The 26,539-nt window shown below is 38.2% G+C and overlaps 3 protein-coding genes across 5 annotated transcripts; 1 reads left to right on the top strand and 2 right to left on the bottom strand.

Moving 5' to 3' along the window:
- Positions 1-1,747: 1,747 nt before the first annotated feature.
- Positions 1,748-11,022, bottom strand: sufu (suppressor of fused homolog (Drosophila)). Of its 2 annotated transcripts, none has more exons than XM_086169418.1 (12): positions 10,658-11,022; positions 10,026-10,160; positions 9,533-9,669; positions 7,555-7,697; positions 7,182-7,267; positions 6,646-6,718; positions 5,817-5,973; positions 5,621-5,723; positions 4,728-4,862; positions 3,526-3,664; positions 3,369-3,437; positions 1,748-2,964 (listed from the first exon to the last, which is right to left on the bottom strand). In XM_086169418.1, the coding sequence occupies exons 1-12, from the start codon at positions 10,804-10,806 to the stop codon at positions 2,875-2,877; spliced, it is 1,416 nt and encodes a 471-aa protein (XP_086025544.1). In that variant the 5' UTR covers positions 10,807-11,022; the 3' UTR covers positions 1,748-2,874. The 2 variants fall into 2 exon arrangements, with proteins under 2 accessions (XP_086025544.1, XP_086025553.1); XM_086169427.1 differs by having other exon boundaries at positions 5,817-5,970.
- A 4,420-nt stretch (positions 11,023-15,442) lies between these two features.
- On the bottom strand, positions 15,443-18,199 carry mettl18 (methyltransferase 18, RPL3 N3-histidine). The gene is made up of 2 exons (XM_086161839.1): positions 17,987-18,199; positions 15,443-16,474 (listed from the first exon to the last, which is right to left on the bottom strand). Exons 1-2 carry the CDS (start codon positions 18,089-18,091, stop codon positions 15,524-15,526), a joined length of 1,056 nt encoding a protein of 351 aa, XP_086017965.1. The 5' UTR covers positions 18,092-18,199; the 3' UTR covers positions 15,443-15,523.
- Positions 18,200-19,160: 961 nt separating this feature from the next.
- On the top strand, positions 19,161-24,956 carry zdhhc16a (zDHHC palmitoyltransferase 16a). Of its 2 annotated transcripts, none has more exons than XM_086169398.1 (11): positions 19,161-19,320; positions 20,158-20,415; positions 21,060-21,254; positions 21,347-21,435; positions 22,132-22,160; positions 22,253-22,386; positions 23,370-23,453; positions 23,549-23,634; positions 23,997-24,120; positions 24,230-24,300; positions 24,391-24,956. In XM_086169398.1, the coding sequence occupies exons 2-11, from the start codon at positions 20,179-20,181 to the stop codon at positions 24,488-24,490; spliced, it is 1,149 nt and encodes a 382-aa protein (XP_086025524.1). In that variant the 5' UTR covers positions 19,161-19,320; positions 20,158-20,178; the 3' UTR covers positions 24,491-24,956. The 2 variants fall into 2 exon arrangements, with proteins under 2 accessions (XP_086025524.1, XP_086025532.1); XM_086169406.1 differs by having other exon boundaries at positions 19,181-19,320; positions 20,218-20,415.
- The last annotated feature ends 1,583 nt before the right edge of the window (positions 24,957-26,539 follow it).

Below are 26,539 nucleotides of genomic sequence, written 5' to 3'. Positions count from 1 at the left end.
TCGTTCCTTTGGGCAGCGGGGTTTATATGAGTCTGTTGCTGAAGCTGCTTCTTAAGATTGTCCATTAGCACATCTGGACAATTTTCTTGCAGGAGGAAACTGGAGAAATCCACGACACATGGAGAGCATGCAAATTCCACACAGAAAGGCCTTTCCACAGAACCAAACCAGGGACCTTCGAGCTGTGAAAGCCTAAGTATTAACAACTGCTCTGAAGGGGACCGGTTTCTCAGGTTTGAATGCTCGTGAAAGACATATGAGGTTGGTGCATTGAGCCGTGCCTGCCCATCGTGCCTGTGTGAAATGACAAATGAAAGTAAGAGGCAGATTTACTCGCATGACAGTGCGTCTATATTGTACAGGTCTACATATTTACACACTGCATTGATCATATATATCTCTGAGATATGGGTGTGTGTGTCTGAACCACCTTTTGACATGGAACTCTGTGTTTTGCGGCCCCTCAAACAGCAAGTGGTCCACTGATCTGGATTCCCTGCAAGGGTTAAAGTGGAGTTATAAGTTGCGACAGTGATGGTTTATAACTTCTGTTTGTTTTTTTGTTTTTTGTTTTTTGTTTTTTACTTGGGTGAGTCAGACAAGGAAACACCAGAGAAACATGTTTCAGTTTTTTTTTTCTTTTCGCTCCAATAGCTCAGACACTGTGTGAAAGACATGCATGCTGTCAAAAGTTACAGCAGAGTGAGAATTGTGGCTTCAAGAGGAAGCTCAACAGCACAATCTAGAGAATAACTAACACCTATAATTCTGCATATGGTCTAAACCACACAAGCCTGAGGTGTTTTAAAATGCAGTATCTGTTGGTCAACTGCTAACAAGAGTCCAATTTTGTTTACCTCTATACTTCTGTCAGAAAATGTAGTTATTTTTCATCATTAAAACAAAATACGCTTAATCCTGCTTAAATCCAAATGGACAGGTGCGAAACAAACAAAATGCATGTTATATAAGCCTGCCTTAATTGAAATGAACAGGTATTAATTTGAATATTTATAACCAAACCTTTATAAACTCACCTTTATCAACAGGATTGCTATTCAAAATGTAAATTCAAGCCCCATTACTATTCATTTGTGACACAGCTTTAAAACATATGCACATTTTAAAATAATTTCTTTAAGCTAAAATAATGAATGTGAAAGAGTCTGAATTTTGGAAGTGATCACAAGGGAGATACATTTTTTTCTTATTCTCGTTTGTCCCCGCCTGCACACATCCTGCCTATTTTTGTTTATTTATTTTATTCACTCTGTTTATATTGTCATTAAGTTCTTGTATTTTTCACCCTCACTGTTCCCTGTTGTTGTCCATTGCTGTCCCTGATGTTGTTGTTATCTGGTGTCTATTTATTCATGGAAGTCTTGCTATCTCCTATTTATTTCTATTTCCATTCATATCTTTTTTTTTTGTTGACATTTTAACACTTACGCTGCTGTGACAAAGGACTTTCCCATATGGGGATCAATGAAGTTTTACTTATATGCTTATTTGTTAATGTTTGAACAGTGGACTGATTTTGGTATTATTTCCAGACATAAAGTTTTTAATTGCATTTTTTACATGATTGAAGATATGGCAATTAGCCTTGACAAAAGTGCACTGTTCTGAGCGCTTTGTTTTCATTGTAAGATTACATATTGAAATGAATCAGCACATATTTAACTTATAAATGCATTTATAATGGTAGGTTATTGTATTCAGTCTTGATGGGGAATGACTTCCTCAGTTATTTTTTTAATCAGTGTTCCAGCTTTATTTGTGTAATTACCTACACTCTTTAATGCACTTGGGATTACAATCAGCAAGTTCAGTCAAATAAGACAGCAATAGCAAAACACCTTTTCAGTGTAATCTAAACTTTGAATCTGTCACTCTGAATAAAAAAAAAAGACAGACAAAAATACATTAGGAATACATTGGTTGTGAGAAGAAACTAGTTAAAAAAGGGATCTTTTCAGTTTTGGCATTACTGAGGAATGCAAAGCCAGGAAAAAGGACAGGACGAGCACCAGCCTCAATTCAAAGTGATGCGGTGACAATGAAAGGAGCATTAATGATCAGACAACACAAGGTCCTTTAAACTTCTTTTTAACTTAAGGCACTGAGGAATCTCCACCTTGTTTTTGAGCAGATCCTTGGGATGACACAAATAAAAATATCTCATAAGAACATGGCCACCGGGGGAACTTGAGTAAGCAAACAGCGAGCATTAATGACGGACAGTAGAACTGTTTGGTAAACATTGAGAGGCAGTGAATAATTCATCATTCAGTTTTTAGTACAGAATAGTGACACCAATAAGGAAGATGACCTACTGCTTACTTTGGTATGACCATAACATAAAAGAAAGAAAATGTCCAGCATTTGTAAAAACTATACATGATAGAGTAATTAGAAAAAGCACCCATGACGATTCCACATGCTACTTTTCTTATCAACAACACTGGAATAAATAAACTGCTTTTGAAACAGCAACCCATTTGTTGCTGAAACATTATGCATGATGATGATAGAATGCAGACTTGAATGAAATTCCATATATATTAGACTTAGGATGTTGGCAGGGTGCTGGAGGAAGAACAGCATCCTGTCTGTGGTCCTCTTGAACATTTTGAAGCCACAGGAAAATGCTGTAAACAGTTGGGCTAGTCTTGAGGACAGTTAAAAGTCTTCCAAGTCTTGATATCATTCCTCCGAGCATCAGACAGTCTTCAGGAGTTTGAGCTTTCAACTGAGAGGGTACGAGTCGTTTCCGTGCACGCTGACAGCACAAGGTGGCTGCCGTCTAGGAGGTTCTCCTCTGAGCTAGTGTGTTTGCTGGTGTTTTAGTTAGTTTCAGATTTTTCATCAGTCTCATTGTAAAGGATTATCAAACACTATATCTGGTAGGACAGAGATCTTCAGCTTCTTTTCTGGCCAACTGTACTCTTTTGGAAACTTTGTCTGTGAAAGCAGAAAGGAAACAAGGAAGTTAATAGATAAATAAATCAGCAACAATAGCGGAACACAAACAAGATGATTTCTTTTTTTAAATTTTATTATACTGGCAGAAAATTCCTCCCCTGCATATAACCCACCAAGGATGAACCATGAGCAGTTGGAATCCACTTAGCAGTGCCAGGGGAGCAGTTAGGGGTTCAGGGTCTTGCTCAACAACACTACGACAGGCTAGGAGCGCGGGAATCGACCAGGAATGTTCAGTTCCAAGAATGACCTCTAACTCCCTGAGCCATGCTGGCCGATATATACTGTATCAATAAACTAATAAATCTATGCTTCCTTTTTGAAACCCTCTTCTTATTTTATTTGTGTAAATAATATATTTATAAACGATAAGATTTTCTTACCTCTTCACGAGTGTTGAGTTCTTGTAGATCACTAAGCATCTGCTCCACAAACTCTTCAGTCAACAATATCTTTGAAGAAAAAAAAACAACAAATACCACCTGAAATTTGAAGGCTGCAACTGTAAAAGTCTGTATCTAAGTCAGTCTGTGTGCCTACCTGAAGCCACGGCCCGTGGGCTGCATATGGATGCTCTTCAGTAGCAAAAGCTCCCTCGACTCCTGTAGACACAAATGTAATGGCTGTGTCTCCATTGATACTCTTGTAAGTAAAGTGTCTCCCGTGCAGTAAGCGGCCCCTATAAGAGAATACAAATTGAAGTTCACATTTAATCACACATCACTTGTTTATTTCCGGTAGTGATGTGGCAGTCAGACACATGTTACAGAAAGCATTGGTAAATTTCACGAAAACTACATAAATAAACAAAGAGTTTTCTGCATTTATAAATATATCTGCCATGTACTTCTTGTTCAAAGAGGGACAAGATTAACCCTGCAGAACAGAAACCTCTGCAGAAGACTACAATAGCTCTTACCTGACATCTGATTAGCTGCTTTAGGCACTGGATTAAGTTTTTCATTGAGCTTTACAAAGCTTTTACATGTTTACAGTCATTACATTGACTCACCATTCAACTTAACCTTTTGTAAATGCCTCATAACTGAGCCTAATTCCCCCTGTATTCTCACTTCTGCATGTCACTAAACCTTTCACACAATGGTCTCTCTGTAAACTGGCCTTGGTCTTGTTTGTTCCCCAGAAATTATACAAAACAAGTTTCTCCTGCTCTCTTGGCAGTGGGGGGTGAGTAGCACGAGGAGTGTTTACCATCCCCTTAGTGTAAACTGGGTAGCAGTATATATTACCTTTGTTCCTTGGGAATAGAAAGCACATTTCAAAGAAATATGGAGCTGTATTGACTCCACTGACTCCAATAAAATGATGCGCCCATAACAATGACAAACTGCTGACTTTCTCAACTACATCAAGGATCAGGAAAAAAAGTTTTCAATGTTTACTGTAGATTTCAGTGATACAGAATTGGGTCGTATACAGGGCAAGTGTGAACAAAATGTAATATATAAATATATATAGCCACTTCAGATGCCTTGAACAGTTCAAACCTATTTTCACGTGTACAAGCATGACAATTTGTCAAGGATTAAAAATGATAGTGGGAGAACTTGAAAGTATGACTTCATATGAAGAAAGCCTCTTTTGTTTGAGAGCCTGATGTCATCTATGAGAAGATTCAGTCCCACTGATTCAAAACTCTTGTCAAGCTTTATCATTGTTCTGTCTCTGGTATATTAAGTATTGTGAGTGGGAGCAGGAGAGCGACTGGAAAGGTACTGTACCGCAGGCAGAGGGGCAGTAGTGTGCCTGACTCCTGGTTAAATTTCAGATGGACACTTTCCAACTGTCGTGTTCGGACCAGCTCATGAGGAACAATGGCTGCTGAGCTCTCACTTTCTAAACTGTCCTTTCGACTTCTGAAAAATAGAGACAGAAAAATGTATGGTAAGCATTAAAGCATTAAGTGAGGAAGTAAGAAAAAAAAAAAACATTAAGGCAACTACTGCCAGGAAATACTTGGCCACCATCTGCTGATTGAAATGTACAAAAATAATTTGATATTTCATCTCATGCCATTTTTACCTGCTTCTAAAGCCTGGTTACAAGTTTAAAAGGCTTTAGCGTGTGCCAGATCAGACTACTTCTTCATCCTCTGGATATAGAAATGTCCACCGTAAAGCAGGAGGTAACAGTGACAAACTAAAGTAACTGTAAAACTTAATTAAAAACAATATTAAGTCACTGCCTAAGATATTGAGGGTTATCTTTGTACTAGAATAAGCTGAGCTGAACCAGTGTCTGTGTCACAATGTGCTTTGACTAATGAGAGTTCAACACAAAATGCTCTTTTGGAGGTTAAGTCACTGTTTAGGTTGGGCATTTGGTTTCTAGGATGAGTTGTAACTGTTAATAGAAACAATACACCCAATCATGAGTGGAATGGGGATCCCAGTGCGTGAGCTGCAATGGAAATTTCTGCTAAAAATCTGCAGTAGAGACATTGGAGACATTTGGGGATTTCTCTCTTTCTCTCTTTTTGTTTTTTTAATTCTGCCTTAATTTAGGTAACAATTCACTTTTATTGTTGAGGCAAGAGAAGCAACAGTATTCATATCAAACTCAGCGAGTGTCCGTGAATGACAGAAGAATGTGTGTGCTTGTGGCAAAAACTCACTGAGGTCTCTCATGGCTCTGTCTCTGGGTGTTGATGGGCGGTAGTGCTGTTTTGCTACTGAACTCCAATCCTTTTCGAAGAGTCTCTCTGATTTGCTCTGTGTCTGTCAACATAGACATAAATAACAGTACCGCCTTATTCCATCATGCAATAGACCCTGAGGAAGGCAAGCCGTAATAAAGAAGTTATGCCACACCTTTGTCAGAGAGCCTTCGAGGTTGTGATCCTATGCAGATGGATCGACTGTCCTCCTCATCTTCTGGTGGTCGACTTAAATCATCCCACACACACTTGGCACTGACTCCACTAAGGTTAGAGCCCTCAGTCTCAATACCCTGATCCACCCTCTCCTGCTTAGATTAGCAAGAAAAATACGCAGTCATTAACAAAAGTACTGCATTGAGATTTATTTACCAAGAGGGAGCTCTAAATTCTGCTGAGATAATAGGAACACACACAAGCTGTTGCTCAATATTATCAATGCAAAGAGTGTTCTGGTAAATACACCATTATTGGAGGTCATGAAACGGTGACGGTAGTCATGAAAATTCCATGACTACCGTCAGCTCAGTTACAGAAAACAGAGCAACTTATACATGTCTCCCTTGGATTCTTGCCATCAATTCACTGGTCATCGACCTTCTGGACACTTTAACATGATCTCTTAATACTTGTGATTTTTTTTAATCGAAAGACTGTCCAATCATCGATATTTTTTCTATTTATTCCTGTATTAGAAAAAGAGGGCTTACAATCAAAAGCTATACTTTAAAAGGCGGTTCTATAGGGGTGTTACATAAGAAATTGGTTGATTTTTTTTTTAAATTTAATATATATGGAGTTCTATTCTTACAATATGTAAAGGAAAACAAACTATAACACATGTAGGGGCAGTACATGTCTAAACAGTTAAATCTCAAATCAAATAACAGATGCCACACCTGTAAAAGTATCCTGCCATTTATCTCACACTGTCAAAGTGTGATACAGGGACCTTAAGTCTGGGTCTTAACTTAAAGCCTTACTTGTAGGTGCGGATCAATGTCAAAAATGGTCTCCCCTCTTCTCATGTCTGTTATCAGCCAAGGGCCACCAGCTCTGAAAAAAAAAATCAACAAAAAATAAGTCATCAATATTAGTAGCAAACAAACAATCAGCATCAGCACAAAATTGATGATGAGGAGTTAACAATACATCTTTGTTTGTATTCACAACAAATACATTAACTAAATTACTGATTAAGGCAAAGCAGTATTTTAACTTTACCTGTGGTCAATGACTGAGCTGGACCATTTGGAGGAATGATTAATCATCAAAACTAATCGTATGAGATCACGTGATTTTTCTTTCACAGTACAAATGCCTCAACTGACCCATTGCTTTTGGGCAATTCTAGGCAAAAGAAGTGTTAAGCAGGATAACCATTTCTTTCAAGCCATTAATTAACAGTTATTTATTAAACATAGACTACATAAAACAGTTTAACACAATAATTTTCATTGAAAACAGTAATACTCATTTACATTGCTATACGCAAGTTCTGAGAAACAGTTTAACTTACACTCGAACTCCACGCATAAGCTCCAAGATGCCCTGACCATTCCACTGCTGAGCTGCCTGTAGCTCTTCGGTACACACGCCCACAATCTAGAGGACAGTGACAATTATGATGTGAAGGCTACATGCTTTTGAGTAATTTAATGTATTAACATGTCAGGTGACTTAAAAAGGCTGTATGTTACAGTAACACAGCAACAAAATGCAACTTCATCACAATATTTCAAAAATAGAAAGAAGTATGCTACTACTCCAATAACGTGCATACGTGGATTTTTTAATGTAGGTGATAATAATAATAAATCCATTACAACAGTCAGTGAAAATGACTCATGTGCAGCGACTGTACTAGGTGTTGATTTGTTGGTCCCTCTCACCTGGAGAAAGCTCACAGAGCCAAATGGAGTTTGAATAGGTTGCATTTGTGGGTCCTCTGTAAGTAACATGTGCTGGATGCGTGATTCACTGTTGTCTAAAGGACTGTGCCATGACACATGGTCTCCACTACAAAATGTATTTTCTGTGGAAAGAAGAAATGTAAAACCAACGTTTACATTAAGAGTGTGACTACAGTAAATTCCGGACTATAAGCTGCTACTTTTTTTCCACACGCTTTGAACACTGCAGCTTTAACAAAGATGCGGCTGATTTATGGATTTATGGCTATCGAGCTTCATGCCGCCAAAACATTTAGCCTTGTCACATCGAACCAATGAAATTATCATGAAATTCTAAGGCTGTTCAATTCTGACACTGAAGAAGACAACTTTAATGATGTTAGCGCGCAGGAGGAAATCAAAGATAGCGATCGGCTAGCTGGTGTGGCTTAAATCCAGGTGCACTCAATAATAAATAGTCGGGAAATTACAGTAATTACAGTTTAAGATTGAGCCTGTTCCTTCCACCAACAGTGAGAGCTCTCCACTCCAATCTTTCCTTCTCCAATAGTAAAGAATAATGGAGGCATATGTCATAAGACAAGAGGGGATAGAGATCAGCATTACAATGACCGTGACAGGGAGAAAAGTTGAAACTTAAAGGCAGTAGAAAAGCATAATTATATGTTTCTGTGTGAGGACTCCAGTAATATGCACCCACTCCAGTTTTTGTGCAGGAGAAATGTGAGGGGAATGATAGCCAGGAATCAGCATTCATTTAGTCCAGGGGCCCAGCCCACCCATGTGCAAATTGATCCCAGCTGGAGAGCAGAGAGGAGTTGGGTGGTGACGAGAAGGGATCTTGGAGAGAATGGCCTTCTTCTCTGCTTACATGGCTTTGAAACACCCCCATCTTAAGTTGCAGCTGAAGGATTTAAGAAAGTTTTCTGTAGGTGCCCGAAGCAGAGTTTATTCACGCATGTTTGGCTGAAATCCAACCCACCACTATGGGTACGATGAATTTTTACTGTTTAATATGCTAACAGGTTATGTGGGATACACACTTGTATCTTGAAATCTGATGATGTTCTTAACTCAGTGATAATGAACAAACAATTAAAACACTGACATTAACAATGAAACTCAATAAGCACAACTATGCTAGTACTGGCGATTAGCCTGGCCCTGGCACTGTATCATAACAGGGTAAGGGTGGAGTTAATATTTTGAAATAATGTCATGGAGGTGGTATAACAGGCAATATAGCATTAATACACTGGGGTTTTGTGTCTAGCTAAAAAGTTTAAGGTCACTGGACATCCATGCTTGTCCACATTATAAAATAATTGCCAGTGAAGTGTCATTGTTTCCTTGACCAATGACCTAGAAATTTGATTTATATTTAATTTTAATCAGACCATACATTTCCAAGGAACATTGTGATGAGTGTATACGATGAACTCATAGCTTTAGTGAGAACCAAAGGCAGTTGTGATTCAATTCTTTACATTGCCCATTCAAAAAAATGCAAGGAATGCATAGAAAAAATAAAACTTACTCAAGTTGCTACTCATGGGCGTAAACATGTTTTTCCCCCAACCCATTTAATGCAACTGCTTCATATGTGACTGCTGCTAAATAATGCATTATTATTTAAATCTGATGTATCCCAACATTTCCTTTGCTGTATAAAGCCTGATAATAAATCAAAAAGTAAGAAACTCACAAGGGGTTACTCTCCTTTGAAACTGACAGTTTCCAATATAATTCAAAATCAAGTTAAGTTACGAATAAGTTGCCTGATCAGGTTTTTTATCATTTGACAGAGACAGAGGAATGAATGGATGGATGGGTGATTTAAACAAATTTTTGATCTTGCACTATGAAACAAACAATGAAATTATCAGTGATGTGCAGCGCTCTCCAATGAAGAAGTGTGAATTTTCTTTTTTTTTCCGTTTGTAGTCATGACTCTTACCTGATTGGAACACGTAGCGGGCCAAGCCTTGCATGAGTTCTGCGGGCCAGGTTGGTGGAGCTGTCTCTCCCACCTCTCTTTTAAGTCTAAATGTGAGTTCAAAACCAAAGCCACTTGGTTTGTCCAGTCCTGCAAATCTGACACACACACACACACACACACACACACACACACACACACAAGCAAGCAAAAGCTATGAGCACCTTAACAGAAATATTAAAGTTTTAAATGCACAAGCATCATCAGATCTATATTACTTGGTGAACGCAATGATATAGAGTGAAATAGCAAGCAGATTATTAGCACAGCACACAAAATAGTTTAAATAATTGGGATTGTTGTTGAGTACAATAAGTGTGTAATACAGTGTAATGTTATTGTATTACTTTATACTCCTTTATCAGCCCCCCTGAAACACCGATTAAAATTTTTACTTCAGCCTTATTTCCCGTAGCAAGGGCACATCAATGTATAAAACAACAGAAGTACTTACTCATGAACTCTGTTGTCCCCATACAGGTCGCTCAGGCCGAAGCTGACATAATGCCAATGTTCCTGGATGTCCTGTGCTGGACACCCCGTGTTCCTATACATACTAATATAGTCTAATGGGTCAGGCCCACCTAACCTGTGAGAGGGGGATCATTCATAAGTAAATTCATTCAATGCTCTTTTTAGTGGACTTTTTTCTTTCGATTTGCACATCCTCTTGATACTGTTTACATTCTTTGCACTGTTTACATCTTGTGGCAACCTTATGCTTATAATTTTAAAACATTTTTTGCTACCTATCTTCACCGTATGCAGCAAAATTAAAATTTCATTACACAAGGACACACGATTGACAATAAATACTGTGAATGAACGAATTAACGTTTGTACACAACTCACGTAGACCCACATATATGCACAACTGGCACATGCAAATTATGGCATTATTGATTAACTCAGTCAAGTCAGAGCGCTAAATCTAAAACTTCAATACCTCAATTAGTTTGATATAAATTAAGGACCTGGCGACATTGCTAGCTTGGAGGCTAGCAGTTAGCTAAAGGCTGCCTTTGCAGACAAAGTCATCAATTCTATACCTGCCGTGCGAGAAACTGGGGTTAAATAACTACCCACCAGTATTTTACGATGGCTGTAACTTGAAGCGGGTTGGCCTGGTCCGGGTAAAGGCGCCGGCATTCCGAGTAGATAGCTTGTAATCCAGGGGGAAACAGCGACACTAGTCCGTGGGCTTGGGCTCCACTGTTAGGCCGTACTTCATCCATGCCTCAGCCTCGAACTGAGCTGGTTATAGTACAAAGAAAAACACAGCGTGGCAATTCCTTTTTGCAACCTGCACCGGAAGAAAAGTTGACCGACGTAAACCATAAAAGCTTCACATTGGCGACGATATCTGAGCTAAAATAAGTTTAACACCAGTCGTTGTGCTCCATCAAGAAAGGGCCCAGCCTGTTACACATAACTTTGCGAAAAAAAAGAAGCCGCATGTCCATTGGTTGATACGATAGTTTGACGTCAACGGATGACGTCAACCGTAGCCAATAATGACGAAGTATGGGTTCGCGTTGCTTCATAGACCCGAATAATCGGCTTCTATCTGAAAGTAGGTGAATTTGATGCCAAAATATGAATAAACAAGTCATGACTTGCTTGAAGGAGCCAACCAGGAAGATAAGATTATCACATCTGCAACAACAATCAACGTGCGTTTTTTAGGACGATGTGACTAACCATTAATAAAACTAAAGCCACCTAATGAAAATGTGTGCGAGTCCACAGTGCACTAAGAGTCCAGGCATAAATAATGATCCGACATGTTATGAATGGTCTTCCAAAGGTCAGAAGTTGTTTATATTTTTCTTGGTGTTACCAAGGGGGGAATAGTTTATCATACATTCTTATTTAAAATCAGTTTACATCTAGTGTTTCCTCTCCCCCGGGAAAGTTATGGAACTATCCAGTACTCACGTTTAATCAATAATTGTTTGGATACGGTGTCTTGGGTCACACAGTGCAGGCCCTTGTTTATCTCAACTTTGTGATGACATTAACAGGCTTTTGCATATTTGTTCATATTTCCTTGTATTTTTGCAGCACTTATTGTGAGAAACACAACAATATGGTGAGATCATTATGATTATTTCCATAATCACATCATAATGCCATCTGTATTATATTCCAGAGGGGCTGGAATTGAGTTTGTTATGAGGCTGACTTGATTCTCGAGACCTATCAGTCTTATTCACATTTATTGTAATAACTTTTTTTTATTCATCGCCACCTAACCACTTATGTATGTCTAACAGTGATGTCTGTCTCCACAACGATGACTAATTTGATGTTTATTAAAATGCAGATAAATCCTCAATTCCCCAAACTACTATCACTACAAGACACGATTTAAGGGTCAGCGTCAGGGATTCACAACCCAAGTTAGAGGAGATTGCTATGTGGCTTTACATCTTTCTTTTTCCTTGTAATACCACATACAAAGGGTGCATATCATATTCTCAGTTGGTTTGGTATGTAGAATTGCAAAGCGATCATGCCTGAAAATCACTGCTTTTGAAAACTGAAAACTTTGCATAATCAAAATGGCCTCAATATTTGCATGCTGTATAGGCCAAATAAACACAAAATTAGAGGACACAATTGACTTTTATTTTGTTTATAACATATACATTTTGATAACTTACAGTGGATTTGAATTCATTAACAGGACTGTAGACATATTACAAACAGGTATGATCAAAAAGAACACAATTCTTCAGTTTGTCTTTACTTACATCCTCTGGTACAAGCAGAAAGTTTGACACTTGAGTACCCTGCCAAAAGAACTGAATCCATAGATGACTCTTGAATATGCTACCATCTATGGAATACAGTTCTCATAGTAGAGCACTTATCAAAATCTGATCCTGAGAAACTTCTTTATCCATTGTTAAAGACGACTTATAAGCAAAACTAAAAAAAATACACTCATGACTTAAATGGATAAAACTCCATTTAATGTAAGCGTTCCAACCCATCCAATCATAAAGCCACAAGCAGCTGATAAAATTGCATAAGAAATCTAGAACTTAATAGAAAAGTTATGAGGAGTGTTGTCTGATATACATTAGGCAGCACACTAAGGGCAAGCCTCTCATGACTCACCCCATTTCTGTGGAAAAGCATGGTGATGAGTTGATAACGTCCGGCCTACTTCTTTCATCAAAAGATTGAGCAAGAGCATATGACTGCAACTCAGTTTGATTTGTAACTGCTGGAATCTGCACGACATTATTCACTGGCTTATAGAAGAATACATTTTTCTGTACTTTTGAGGTATATTAACACATTCATTGGAAGAAAAGAAAACCAAGAGTGTAAAAAAAAAAAACCCAAAATGTATATAACAATTGAAAATATCAAATCCTGATGCTACAAAAAAGCCACTTGTGGGGCTCCAGCATCATCTCAGGAAACCATCTCTTCACCTAAGTATTCCTGGTAATGTTTCACAATTGCTGAAAGGAACTTGTATGTTGGGCTGATGCAAGCACTGGATCTTTTCATAGTGACAGTGCTCTAGACAAAGCGTGAAATGACTCATCATTTACAGCCTAACACTCCCAGGAAAGAACTTTGGGACAGTATCATTTATTGACAATGTAGCAATTGGTTGATGTATCTTTGAACTCTTCAAATACGTTGGATGTTAACTTACCAATGTTGGATTTTCCCTGTTCATCCAAAAAGAACTTAATTCAAGGTCTGGAGCCGATAGTAACAGTGCAGTGAGATCATTCCCTGAGTTTAACACTCTTTCATTCGGTTTGAGTACACATTCCTTTAGAATGCATGCAATACAGTGCAATGAACCTCATGAGGAAGGCCACACCTGAACAAAGTCAGGAAACTCCTGTCTTCTTGGGAGTTGTCCTGGGATACAACAGGTTCTGCAACTTACTAAGTTTAAAAAATATATTCTGACAAAAACATAAACAAGGTGCAAGTGAATCTGTATTCAACACAAAATGAATCTTATTAATACAGCATAACAGACAACAGTGCAATGTCTGCTTACTCTTTAACAGTTCGAAAGGAAATAAGAAAACTGTACTCTAGATTCACCTCTAATCCATAATGTTAGATCGTTAAACTTTTGTTTAAAAATGTCAAGTGTTAGTTGTTTTTTTTTGTTGTTAATTGTAATCACTGTCAAGTCTAGTCTCTTGAAAGAAAATGTAACAGTTCCTTACCAAAAGGCTTATGCAGGTCATTCATTGATGAGTGAACTTTCCAAGCCTTGAGTAAATCACAACTGTGACTCGTCATGAAAGGACTCTTGAAGCTGCACTCTTACAAAATCAAAATGTAACACAATTCACAGGTCCAATTTTAGCAAAGAAAAATGTTCTAAAGTTAAATGAGCAGTTACTTTACAAGCATTCATTTTACAATAAAACATTCCTTACCAGTCCCCCTGACACTCCCACGTCTTCCAATCTACAGGTAACGATATGGAGCACTGTCTCAGATTCAGAGCTTAACAAACTTAAATACCATCATCTTTCACATCACCCATCAGCCTCCCTCCGTCTGTACGGTAAGACTAACAGTCACTTCCCAGTAAGAAGGAAACAGTGGGAGTGAACAGCACGCCCCCTCACAATGAATCAACACATAATAGTTTCTGAGGAAAACCATCTGACTGGCCCTGCCCCCTGTTCCCATAAAGTAAGCAGGGGAAAGGCTATGTCTACCGTAGGAAACAGGAATTCCCCCATTACCCATGTACAGCTGTCAAGATGAGACACTGACAAAGCTGACACACCAGTGAGGCAGCCATATACAACAGAAACTACAGTTCACCGTCTGTGTGTGTACGTGAGCATGACAGTGATATTACTTCTTATTACATATTGGAAATTTTGGCCACACGTTCTGAGTGTTGAAATGTAAATTCATGTTTGAGCGGGGGACAATGGGTCACAAAACAAATGGTTTTGTGGTTTCTAAATATCTATCAGGTGCATGTTACTTGCTATTACTTGTGTCATAGCTATAATTAGGATTAGACATGTTTGTGTGAATTTTTGTTCAACTGGTTTTATTTAATCAACTGAGGTTTGTTTGCTCTCTGGTAATATTTAAACTACACTCGCATGTTCTGATTAAATTGTATACTGTAAACAGTCTGTAGTTGTAGGGGTAAAATTAAATTTAAACTGACATTTGGATCGGTTTCATTGTTCAGTGACCGTAAAGCCTTTGGATTCCTCGTTGAGTTCCAGACCAGATTCAAGAAATTGATCTGGACTTCTTACAACCTTACCCTCAGGAGAGATTAATGCAACAGGTTTCCATGATGCGGGCCCCACATTAGTGGAAGTTACATTGTACTTCCCTTCTTGTACTCGGTTGCACATTTATGCATAATTCCGGGATATAAAGCATTGCCATATCTCAGATTTTTTGGTTTTGTAACAAAGCACACCCAGAAAACAGAAGACTCATGTTCTCATAATACTGACAGAAAAGGTCATGGAAACACATTATCTAAGCACAGCCATGATTACACTAAGAGGTACAGAACCCCTATAGAGTCCCACCACTAATGCGCCGTGACTCTTGAATCCGCTCTGAAAGTACAACCTTTGCTGGTGGGATAAATTGCAATTGACATTTTGTGCCAGACTTCAGAAACAAGCCTTGCTTTCATTCTGCTGTTTGAACGGGGGGGGTGGGGGAATCACTTGCAAAGGTCACTGAGCCCATTTCCTTTCTATCCTATGTATCTAACGACCTGTAACCAGCCTTTAGTTACTAGCAAATATATTAAATTGTCTATGTGTGAGAGTGAAGAAAAATGTGAAGGTAAAGAACAAACCACCAACCAGGAAATTTTAGTGTTTGTCTTTTTATTACAGCTTAATTTAGTTTTTTACTGCAACTGCAGTAATTATAAATTTACAAGTTTCAAAGAGGGATTCACTTTCAACTGTCTTTTGCCTTTTTAAAATGTAAGACCACTACATGTCTTTGCAGTCCTTCTTGTCCATCCCACAGGTGATCCACAGAGAAAATACCCCTCTCCTCCACAAACAACTTAAAGAGATGCAGTCCACCACCTACACCAAAGTAGTGAGATTTGGTGGCAAGGTACACAAGTCCATCTGTTGCCAGAAGTTTCTGGAGAGTTTCGTGTAGAATGGGATAGTAAGCAGTGTTGTAGATAGTCTCAGAGGTGAATATGATGTCATACTTTAATGGTGGGTCTTTCTTCAGAAGAAACTTATGAAATGAGCTCCAGTCGCCCGAGAAGAAACGGCATCTGCCTAATAATGAATGCTGCAGTGGGTCGATAGCTCTTCTTTTAAGTGGTGGTTTTTCATCTTTTGTCAATTCTTTCTCGCTTTTGCTGCAGTCCTTCTGATTCCCCTTGCTCTTCCCTTCGTTTTCATCCTCACTGTCACTGTTGTCATTTTGGCAGTTCAGGATCACATTTGGCAGAGTGAGTTGTTCAATAACTGTACTGTTGTAGTCTTGGAAGTGGACCTGCCCAGCTCCTCTCTTCAGAGATAATATTCCCAAAAGCCCGGCACCACAGCCCAAATCCAAAATGGTCTTTCCAGCAAAAGTCTCACCATCTCTCTCGATCAGCTCCAGTAGGTCATAAGTGCACTCCCACACCTTCAGGCCTCCCTCGTACACACCCGATATGAGGTCAGATCTCTGCTCAGCAGTGCGAGAAAGAATATTTTCCCCGTCCTCTCTCTCTGAGATGGTCTTTTCAAAAACCGTCTCATTAAGGAAGTGCAGAGGGGGAAGAGTTCCGATGACGACTGTTTCAGAGACAGCATCTAGAAAGAGATGTTGTGGGTCACAGGGTGGAAGATGCTCTCGGGTCTCTTTGACTGGCTTTGGTGGCTTGGCATTTTCCTCTATCTGAAAAAAAAAACAGTATGGCTGATTAGAAACCGTAACCTGACTCGATTGTATGCCTTATGTTTCTGTGTGGATGAGTAACAACACATCATAGAAGATAAAGTGGTTTTGCAAAAAAGGTGCTGTAGAGGAAATCTGGCCCATGGCCAAGGTGGAAATACTGAACTAAAAGGGCAGTGTACTATTAACACCTGAAAAGTCATGTGAACATTAACTATGCTACTACTGACGTATGATATATATAGTAACTATTTATTTATGCTCCAAGTGACACATAGTCCTTCTCTGTGAGGTCAACTGTCAAAGTACCCGCTTTGACAGACACCAAGTCAAACACCAGAATTTCCAAGATCAGTTGGTCATGCTGGAATTACTACAGTCAATGTCAAACACTCAAATCAAAACTGGATGTGTGAATTCGTAACTGGAATGGGATTTACTGAAATTGTATTTGTGTGTCTGCTTTCTTTGGAATGGGAAAATGGGCTCATTTATTAAAAAGACAGAAGACAAACTGATCCAATCTGAGGAGCGTTTGATTCAGATCGTGCTGAATAGGATTTACCACCAGGACTGTGTGGCAAAACTTCACTAAGAGACATTCTGCGCATGAAAAAAAAAGTGTTGTGGAGCAGGGAAGTCCATCCCTATTCGAGCATTTCAAGTCCTGGCATGAAAATTGCCACCTGATATTTGAATATAGCAGTTAATAGAGCAGTTAGGGGTAAAACAATTGTCTTTGGAACCGAACATTCCTGGTCCGATTCCCAGCTCCTCCTCGTGTGTCAAAGTGTTGGACCCGTGGACGGCAGCCTACTGCTCATAGTTCATCCATGATGAGTTAATTGCAGAGAAGGATAGTAAAGGATAAATTATTATGATAATGACTCACTACTGGGTTTACCTCAAAGGGTAAAATGTAACACTCACAACGACTGTCAACCAGGACTTGCGGGAAGAAGCTCGAAAACAAAGATAAGTCTTTCACTGATCAACAACAAAAATGGAGATTCAATGGATGTTGCCAATATCAAAATTACCCAGAAACCATAAATTCCCGGAAGGCGTCAGTTTCGCACAATAGAGACGGCTGCCTTTTCGGCCCCTGGCGGGGATTTCTCTCGAATAATAAAAACACCAAACTATCTGTGACGGAGTCGATGCTGGCAGTAGTAATCCAGGATACAGTTGATTTCCCACCGACTCCAATTCATGTCCTGGCACAGAAAATAACTTTAAAAGCCATACATGTTAAGTCCAGAAACACTAAACAGTGCATGTGGCCCCGTGAGGGAGCAAGTGAAGGTCAAGACCTTAGTACTAAAAAAGTCTGGTAACGCATGACGCAGGGACGAGGAAGGGGGCAATTTAAGATTATGCTATAATTGAAAAACACCAGTTTCGTGTCCCGTTAGATGCTGTGGATGTTCCGGGAATCGGCGTTGCATGTGATACTGGATATATTGAGAAAAGCTTCAAGTAGTTCTCCAAGTAGCACTCAGCGTTACTCACATGTTTAGCCGCTAAGTCTTTAACTACGTTTTGCGAATCGTTTCCATCCAAATCCTTCGAGTCTGTTGTTTCGTTGTGCAAATCGAAGTTAAAGCAAAATGACATTGTGATTATAGAAGGAAACAATGGATGGAAAGGTTCGGTAACCCGCTTCCCTGGGAAGGTCCGTTTCCACGTGTAAGTGCGCTATATCTCACCAGGTTTGTCCAGCGGTTGACAAACGAAGAAAAAGGCACATTACCGCCCCCTACTGGTATGGAGTGTGTTTCCGTTCTCCCTTCAAGAATCGTCACAGCGAATCAACCTTCCCTATCTAACCCAATTCTCTGTATCCTCCTCTCTCCCCAACTACCTTCATATCCTCTCTCACTACGCCCATAAATCTTCTCTTTGGACCTCCTGCCTTGCAGCTCCAATTCCAGCATCTGTTCACCAATATATTCTCTATCCCTCCTCTGTACATGACCCAACCATCTCACCAGCTTTTCTGACCTTCTCTCCAAAACATCCAACACGTGAAGTTCCACCAAAGCAAATTTCTTGTAGCTGCAAAATTCCTGGGTGAATAAAGCACTACTGATTCTGAAATTATAAGGCAAATTGGTACGAATCTTTACAAATCCTCTGGGGAAAACAGTTTATTTCTAAATATTCTACTTTTGAATAGACCCCTCACTATAAGGTGTGTATAATTTTTGTAAGTCGCTTTGGATAAAAGCGTCTGCTAAATGACCGTAATGTAGTGTATGTAATATAATATTATCTTTTGTTTTTTGAATGCGTCCCAAATGAATCTTTTATAAATCCTCTGGGGAAAACAGTTTATATCTAAATACTCTACTTTTAAATATAGAACTTAACAGGCTTTTAGATCGGGTCCTATTTAAAAGGTCTGTTTTGAAATGGCAGTTTGATAGTCAATATATCATACATTAACTTCGAATATGACCCCTCACTTTAAAAGATGTATATATTATCTTTTGTTTTCTGAATGCGTCCCAAATGAATGTGTCATCATAGACCAAAAGGTCTCAATTATTTTACTCGCGAAAACTAAATAATATATTTCCTTACAACAATATTTCTGGATGATGGAAACCTTACATTTCCGGTGAATAATTTTACTTTCTGACTCAAATGACCATGATGCTGTTCGTTCCAGCACGACGCATGCGCACTGTCCCGGGATCAGGATTCACATCTTAACTGTCACACGATTTCCTCACTGTCCTATGTTTCCTCGCTTATGTATGGAATTAATCTGGTTTTTGTTCCTCTTCTGAAAATGTCTTTGAGAGAGTGAAGTTACGAAGGTTTCTACATATTAAGAGATTGTGAGTATGTCCTTCAGTAATTTATGAACTGCTGTATTGTGTGAGAATGCGTTGCGTTGATCACAGCGTCGAGTGTTTATTTCTCACCAATGTCATTTACACTGCAGTGATAAGGACTTAGTGTGTTTACTTGACCGGCGAATTATTTATAGATTCAACGCGAAGCTAAGTGTCATAGTCATGTAGCAATTCGAAAAGCCGACCTTGGATCGGTGACTTTAATTAGCATTTCTGCTGACCAAAGTGAGCTTGAATCCTGACTATTGCTCCTTCACCCTACTAGATACACCTTCATCCCGACTCCTCCTGTCTGGAATGCAACCTATCCACATTTTTGTGTCTTGGTTTTTGACCCAACCGCCCTAAAAAGTATCTTACTTTACCCTCCTTCATAAACAAATGCTACCAATTGGCTCTTAATCCACGCCTCCATATTTTCAATCGTAATTGATGAAGTTCGAGGGTAATCTGGCACTGGATGAGCGCTTTCGTTAGTTGCATAAACAACTGAAGCGCTAAATCCAAAACCACTGCCTTTAAAATTCCAAATACGATGATTTTTAGATAATATTTTAAGCTTGATCAAATCTGTAAATTGGTATAGTTTGTATAGATGTATGGTAAAGTTCAAATTAGCTCATTATCAATTGTTGATTGAAGAAAATGTCAATCACAGCAAAATCTGGATTGCCTGCATGCAAATTTTCATGTGCAGTAAGTTTCATATGTACTGTAGGTTATTATCGAAAATCCCGGTAGTTTCGGGAGGGGTTAGAAATGTATCCAATCACTACAGGGTTATTGAGGAATCTTTAATGATTGCTTGTTTCTTTGAAGGTGCATGGAGAGTACGGATGCATGATGCGGTGGTGTCCCACCTCTGTTCTTCACCTGCAGCGTTGGCTGCTTCTACGGTTTTGTGCCAGGAGAGGAAGGAGCCGCTTGCCTCCATGGATTAGGGAAATATGGGCCTACATGAAGCTGCTGGTGAAATCACTTTACTTTAACTCTCTCACAGATTTAGATGTGGTTTTTGATTCAGTCTTTGAACCAGTGCTTTGGGCCGTGGATTATGTTACCCGCTGGTTTGGCATGGTAAGTGTTGCTTAATAAGTCTGTTGTGTTCTTGTGCAATGTGTCAAAACACTGACTTAACACCTGGTTAAGTAACACCTTAGCCAAAAAAATGAAGACAAATGTTGATTTAGAATGTACCTTTACTTGAGTACTTCTTCACTTGTGCTTGGCATGTGGTAAAAAAATGAAAATAAAAGATACAGACGTTCAGTCATTCGCTACGAATGAATTCATCATGCTGCACCTATGTCATGTCGGAACAGTAAACACAGCCATATCTTATTAAATTATATTTCTCTACAGTGTCATCAATTTATGAACTTAAAGATTACTGCTCTCAAAATAATCAACTTATATCAGTGTCTTTATGATACTACAAAGTGAATAACAACAGACATTCAGAGCATGAAATGCATCTGCCAAACTTCTTCTTTAATAACAGTAGGCTGATAGGTCACCAGAAGACAGACGTCAAATAAAGTTTCTCAACAAATCAAACCTTTGCAGTTGTTACACCAATCTTCACATCAACGAAGAGGCTGACAAATTCTTTAAAGAGGAATCATGGAAAATAAATGGACAAACACTCCCATGACAATATGAGACCCCTGAATTTTTTTTCTTAACTGCCTAATGACTATTTCCTTGTCTTTTTTCCACAGGTCTTTGTTTGTCTGGTGGTGATACTGACTACCTCCATCGTGGTGATAGCCTATGTAATTATTCTGCCTCCGGTATTCAACTCATATTCTCCACTGTGGATTACATGGCATGTTTGTTTTGGACACTGGAACCTCATCATGATTGCTTTTCATTACTACAAGGCTACCAAGACTGCCCCAGGGAGCCCCCCTTCTGTATGATATCAACTTTTTTTTTCATGTTCATAGTAACACAACCATTCAAGAATTAAATCCACATTTAGTAAAGCCTTTTGAATGTCTTGCAGGAAAAAAATGATATACCATTTGTATCAGTCTGCAAAAAATGCATCATTCCCAAACCAGCAAGAACACACCATTGTGGTATTTGTAACAGGTTAGTCACTGTTGTTTCATCTGTTCCTTTTTAGACTGATAAATTTATTGGTAAATATACATGTTCTCTTGACAGGGGAAGTCAATTTGAATGAAAATTCCTATATTGCTCAGCTAATCTCATACAAATAGAGGTTACCAAAATGGATGGGTTTAAGTTATAAGAATATTCAACATGAATCTCTGATTGATTTAATTTAAAACCTGTGTTCAAATGATATCTTTCAGACAGAATGCTATATAGTCTTTGGACAATTAAAATGTTAAAACTAAGTTTTTTGATATTAAATATAATTTTGAAGTGATTACTTTGCAATTTTGAGGTGAGTACAGTATTTGAAATCTTAATTCTTTAAAATCAAGTTTTGGTTCAGCCCTTTACCCTTACCTATCAACTTAGTTTTGAACAAACCTGACTTGAAGTTTTGAATGAGTAACAATGCTTTCTTTAAAAACTTGGACAAATGTTTAAGTAGACTAAGAAAAAATTCAACACCTCTATCTATCATAATGCCCATTTATGTAGTTTGTCATTAATTAAAAAATAGCCGACCAGAAGCATTGAACAAGATCTTTAAAAATTTTGCTTGGTTCATTAAGGTTTTTAAGCCTAGCGCCATCTTAGCCCTATGAAGCTGTATTGAAAAAGGAACAAAGGTTTAAAAGAGTGTAATACTATACTTTTTTTTCTTTGCAGGTGCATTTTGAAAATGGATCATCACTGTCGTATCCTTATTGTTCAAATAATATGCAGCCTGAATAATCACACATTTCTTTTCAAAACTTTAAAGCTGTTTTCCTTTACCTATGGAATTCAGCCTGGTTAAATAACTGCGTGGGACATTTTAACCACAGATATTTCTTCTCCTTTTGTCTCTTCCTGACCATGGGCTGTTTTTACTGCAGCATCAGTGGCAGAAACCTCTTCTTAGAGGCATATAGTGCTCTTGAGGTGATAAGCTGTGTGTGTGTGTGTGTGTGTGTGTGTGTGTGTGTGTGTGTGTGCGCGCGCGCGCGTGCGCATGTCCGTGTGTGCGTGCGTGCGTGTGTGTGCGCGCGCCCACATGTGTATGTCAGATACTTATTTAGTATTACTGTTAGAGCAATAAGAATAAGAATAAGAACAACTTTATTAATCCCGAAGGAAATTGCTGTGCCAGAGTTACAGAAAATATAACAGTAATAAATAATAAAAGAAGGCAGAATTAGAAATAAAAATAAACTATAAACTATAAAGTGTCTCAGTGAAACTATAAAGTGTCTTAGTAAGCAGTGATAAAACTATATGATCACAATATGATCTTTAGCTCTTTCTGCACCTGTATTAGAAAAGTTGCTGGGGGATAGAGCGCTTTTTCATGTAAAGCATCCAGAGAGAACCTGGAGGAAATTGATTCAATGGCAACAGTAACTGGTTTGCATGTTTTTCATGAGCTACAGAAGTTGGGACTGAGACACCAACTAACATCTGTTTGTGCTATTGAGTAATGAGGAGTGACCATTTGCAAGGTGTCACCATCTTTTTGAGACCACATTTCCTCAACAAATGGGATACCGTTGACAACCTGAATACATTTTTCACATATCTAATATTTGTCTATCTTTTGGTGGAATGTCAATTATCTAAATCATATTTTTCAAGGATTTGCGCAAATTTTATATTACCTATCCTCAATTTTGAAACACCACATTAGATACAACAGCGCTTATTGTCCTGGAAGGAATACATACATTTTAACTGAAACAACCTAAGAAACATTCATTAAATAAGGAAATAAGGATGGTGCCTTTGATTTGTTCAGGTTTATCTTTTTCTGCCATGTGCTATCTGTGCCCTTTTCTATAGTTCCTCATTTAGGTTTAGAAAATTTTTAAACAACTCTTGGTCTTTCTATCTTTAATACTTTGCTTGGTATTTTATATATGGTGTTTTAGCGCTTTAAGCATTTGGATATGGAAAAACCAGGAGTGCCAGTTACAGGGATGGGACCTCTTATTGGGCTTCTACCCCCTGGACAGGTAAAAAGAAAGACTAAGTACACAATGACTGAGCTACTAAGCTATTGTGACATTACTTTATTTTTTTGTAATATTTACCATTTTTCTTTCTGAAGGCAAACTACCAAACACCTGCACCTCCTTATACCTTTAAGGATAAAATTATTCAAAAGAGCATTATCTACATGTGGGTGCTTACAAGGTAAAATATTTTCATTTTGCTTCAAGGCATTTATATGACATTATCTAATAGTCGTGTCCTCTTGCGTAAAGCTTTAATCCAGTCATTAGTTTTAAAAGTGATAATATTGGAAAATTTTCAGAATTTTTTTAAAATTTTTTTTATTTTTCATTGATGTAAATTTTTCCATAAATGTTAAGGGTAAGATGTAAAATGCAGAAATAGATTGAAGTGAAAAAAAAAGGCTGTTGCTAATTTTCAGTGTTATTAGCACAGGGTTGGTATCAGATTAGCTACAAATTATCAATAGCCAATTAGTATGTCATTCAACTGTTCTTTGAGAGTTTGGCTGTGGATTAATCTGATATGTTTTGTTCTTTCAGTACGGTGGGCGTGGCCCTTGGAGCTTTAACGATTTGGCATGCAGTTCTCATTTCCAGAGGAGAGACCAGCATAGAAAAACACATAAACGCCAAAGAAACATCCCGAATGGCAAAAATAGGGAAGGTTAGCATAGTCTCCAATTAAAATGTCACATTGAAGTCATAATTAAAGTTTTGCTTGTTCCACTCCAAATATCAGTGAATTATAGTTGTTTTCTTTTTATTTTATCCAGGAATATAAAAACCCATTTAATTATGGCAAACTGAAGAACTGGAAAGTCTTCTTTGGTGTGGAGAAACGATGGTATGTGTCTCACACAACTAAATCTTTACTTTCCATTGCTTTGTTCTCCTGGATTCTTCTGTTGCCACTAACTTTTAATTTTGTTTTTAGGCACTGGGTGACACGTGTTCTCCTCCCCTCTGCACACTCCCCGCAGGGAGATGGTTTGACATGGGATTTCCCAGTTAAAAGGGATTTGATACCTGTCTGACCTGTATAGCTCCCTAGCTGGAGAAACAAGGCCATGGGAACCACCAATACCTCAAAAACATTCTGTAGACAGTCTACATTTTTTCGGCAATGACAAGACAGCATGTCCTGGAGGGATGTTGTTTACTTGGGGTCGTCTTAAAAACTGTTCATACTTGACTCTGGTCATCGGGCCACTGACGGGTTTGATATTTTTAAAGCCATATTTATGGACTGACATATCATCTGATCGAAGGATCTGTAATATAATTTTTTTAAACAAATAAAATATAAAATTATTGTTTTCTAGTATACTGTTTGGTTAAGGTTGATGTTTGGGAAAATCATTGATCACAATTGTTTATTTTCCCCATTTCCTTCACATACTCTTGTCCACTGTTTCATTTGAACAAAATCGTCAAGGCAGACATCCTAATGTGTTATTTATTTATATTTTGTACTTGTTAATAAATCTTGTTTAAATCTTGCTCCTGCCTAACCTCATCTGTCAGCCTGACCATCACCAAACCAAACTAGAAGGGGGTCAGCCCCTATACCTGATATATACCTGCATTCACCCGAAACCCATCTGTGACTCCTACTGCACACGTAACCTCTGTTGTGCTACCCTTTAACATATCCTGGACCAGCCGTAACATACTTCTCTGCCATCCCCGAGTTAGTCATGCCATACCATAGTGTCTCCCCTGGTACCGATGTCATTCAATTTCTCTAAATCCACAAGGACACAAGCCAGCTCCTTCTGACCTTCTCTGTACTTTTCCATCAGCCCTCCCAAAGCAAATGTAGAATCTATAATACTCCTTGGCATGAAACCATACTGCTGCTCACAAACTAACCAACTTTTCTTAACCTAGCTTCCACTACTCTTTCCTGGTGCTTCATTGTGTGGCATATCACTTCTATGGTCCTGTTATTACACCAGTAGTAAGGTGTTAGAGGTACAAATATCAAATAACAGATGACAATGGGACTTTTGATACATGCTATTTGAGCACAGTTTTCTAATGAAGCAATAGACTGGAAAAAGATCTTACAGGGTAAACTGTTTACATCCTATAGGAATATAAGAGGCATAAAAACCTCTCTTGCCCCTTCGCTGGCGGCCATTACATCTGGTCTCATCCAGACCACACATGCTTAACACAACTGTCAATATTAGGAGAAATGTAATTTTCATCCCTTTATTTTTCAGCTGGCAAAAATTTTTCATTACTGTAATTTAATCAGTTGATCTTGGATAACTTCTGTCCCTCATACTTAAACTATTGCCAATTCCCAATTTATCTTTTGGCTTAAATGAACGTCTCATAAACTTCCATCAGATGTCCCTATTTAATTGGAATATCTGACGGACTGCCATGGGAATAACGAGTGACAGAGATGTTTAACCTTGCATTTGTAGAGTTAATTATTATCAAGTCAGTTACATTCTGACACAAATGTGCTATATTTCAATAATAATACCATAACCCATTGATTTTAGTAAGGCAAGCCAGTATATTTCCTGTTTCCATTGCTGCAGATTATTTGGCTCTTATTTTCCACTATTTTCATTTTCTAACATGAGGCCACATGAACAAGTATTTATTTTATTGAAATAAAATCTTCTAGTAATAGTCAGACATTGTTATTTATATGATACTGATTATTTGATTCATCATTTCATGATAATATCACATGTGCAGTATTTAAATCCATGTTTTTATTTATGTATTGTTTGATTTGTCTGTCTTAACCAGTCATGTATATTATTATACACAGAACTGCAAAGCCCAGAAGCCATACATTTTACTTTTCTGCAAAGATTACTGTGATTTAACTGTATTCTTGTTGAGATTCTTGAGAAATCCGCCACATTTGATTTATTTTGGTGATACAGCTTGTCATTCTTTGTCAGATGTATTGCATATCGAGAATTTTAACCAGTTTTATCCAAAAGCCAAAAGTGAGCCTATAGCAGTAATGCATTTTGATGTTGGATACAAGACATACACGTTCAAATTGAGTGTGGTTCTGTCTGTATTTATGTGGAAACTATATTAACCCT

This window comes from Fistularia commersonii, chromosome 2 (genome assembly GCF_037954325.1).
Source record: "Fistularia commersonii isolate RoL2024-O1a breed Wild chromosome 2, RoL_Fcom_v1.0, whole genome shotgun sequence".
Lineage (NCBI taxonomy): Eukaryota > Metazoa > Chordata > Actinopteri > Syngnathiformes > Fistulariidae > Fistularia > Fistularia commersonii.
This window is presented reverse-complemented; position numbering and strand designations above follow the sequence as displayed.

Excerpts from the sequence above, each read along its gene's own strand:
- sufu (XM_086169418.1), bottom strand. The coding sequence starts at position 10,806 with ATGGATGAAGTACGGCCTAACAGTGGAGCCCAAGCCCACGGACTAGTG. Across the intron at positions 5,724-5,816 it reads TCGAAGGCTCTCTGACAAAG|ACACAGAGCAAATCAGAGAG; the intron begins GTGTGGCATAAC and ends CTATGTTGACAG. Across the intron at positions 3,438-3,525 it reads CCCACGGGCCGTGGCTTCAG|ATATTGTTGACTGAAGAGTT; the intron begins GTAGGCACACAG and ends TTTTCTTCAAAG.
- mettl18 (XM_086161839.1), bottom strand. The coding sequence starts at position 18,091 with ATGTCATTTTGCTTTAACTTCGATTTGCACAACGAAACAACAGACTCG. Across the intron at positions 16,475-17,986 it reads AAGACTTAGCGGCTAAACAT|ATAGAGGAAAATGCCAAGCC; the intron begins GTGAGTAACGCT and ends TTTTTTTTTCAG.
- zdhhc16a (XM_086169398.1), top strand. The coding sequence starts at position 20,179 with ATGATGCGGTGGTGTCCCACCTCTGTTCTTCACCTGCAGCGTTGGCTG. Across the intron at positions 22,387-23,369 it reads AGGCATATAGTGCTCTTGAG|CGCTTTAAGCATTTGGATAT; the intron begins GTGATAAGCTGT and ends ATGGTGTTTTAG. Across the intron at positions 24,301-24,390 it reads TTTGGTGTGGAGAAACGATG|GCACTGGGTGACACGTGTTC; the intron begins GTATGTGTCTCA and ends TTTTGTTTTTAG.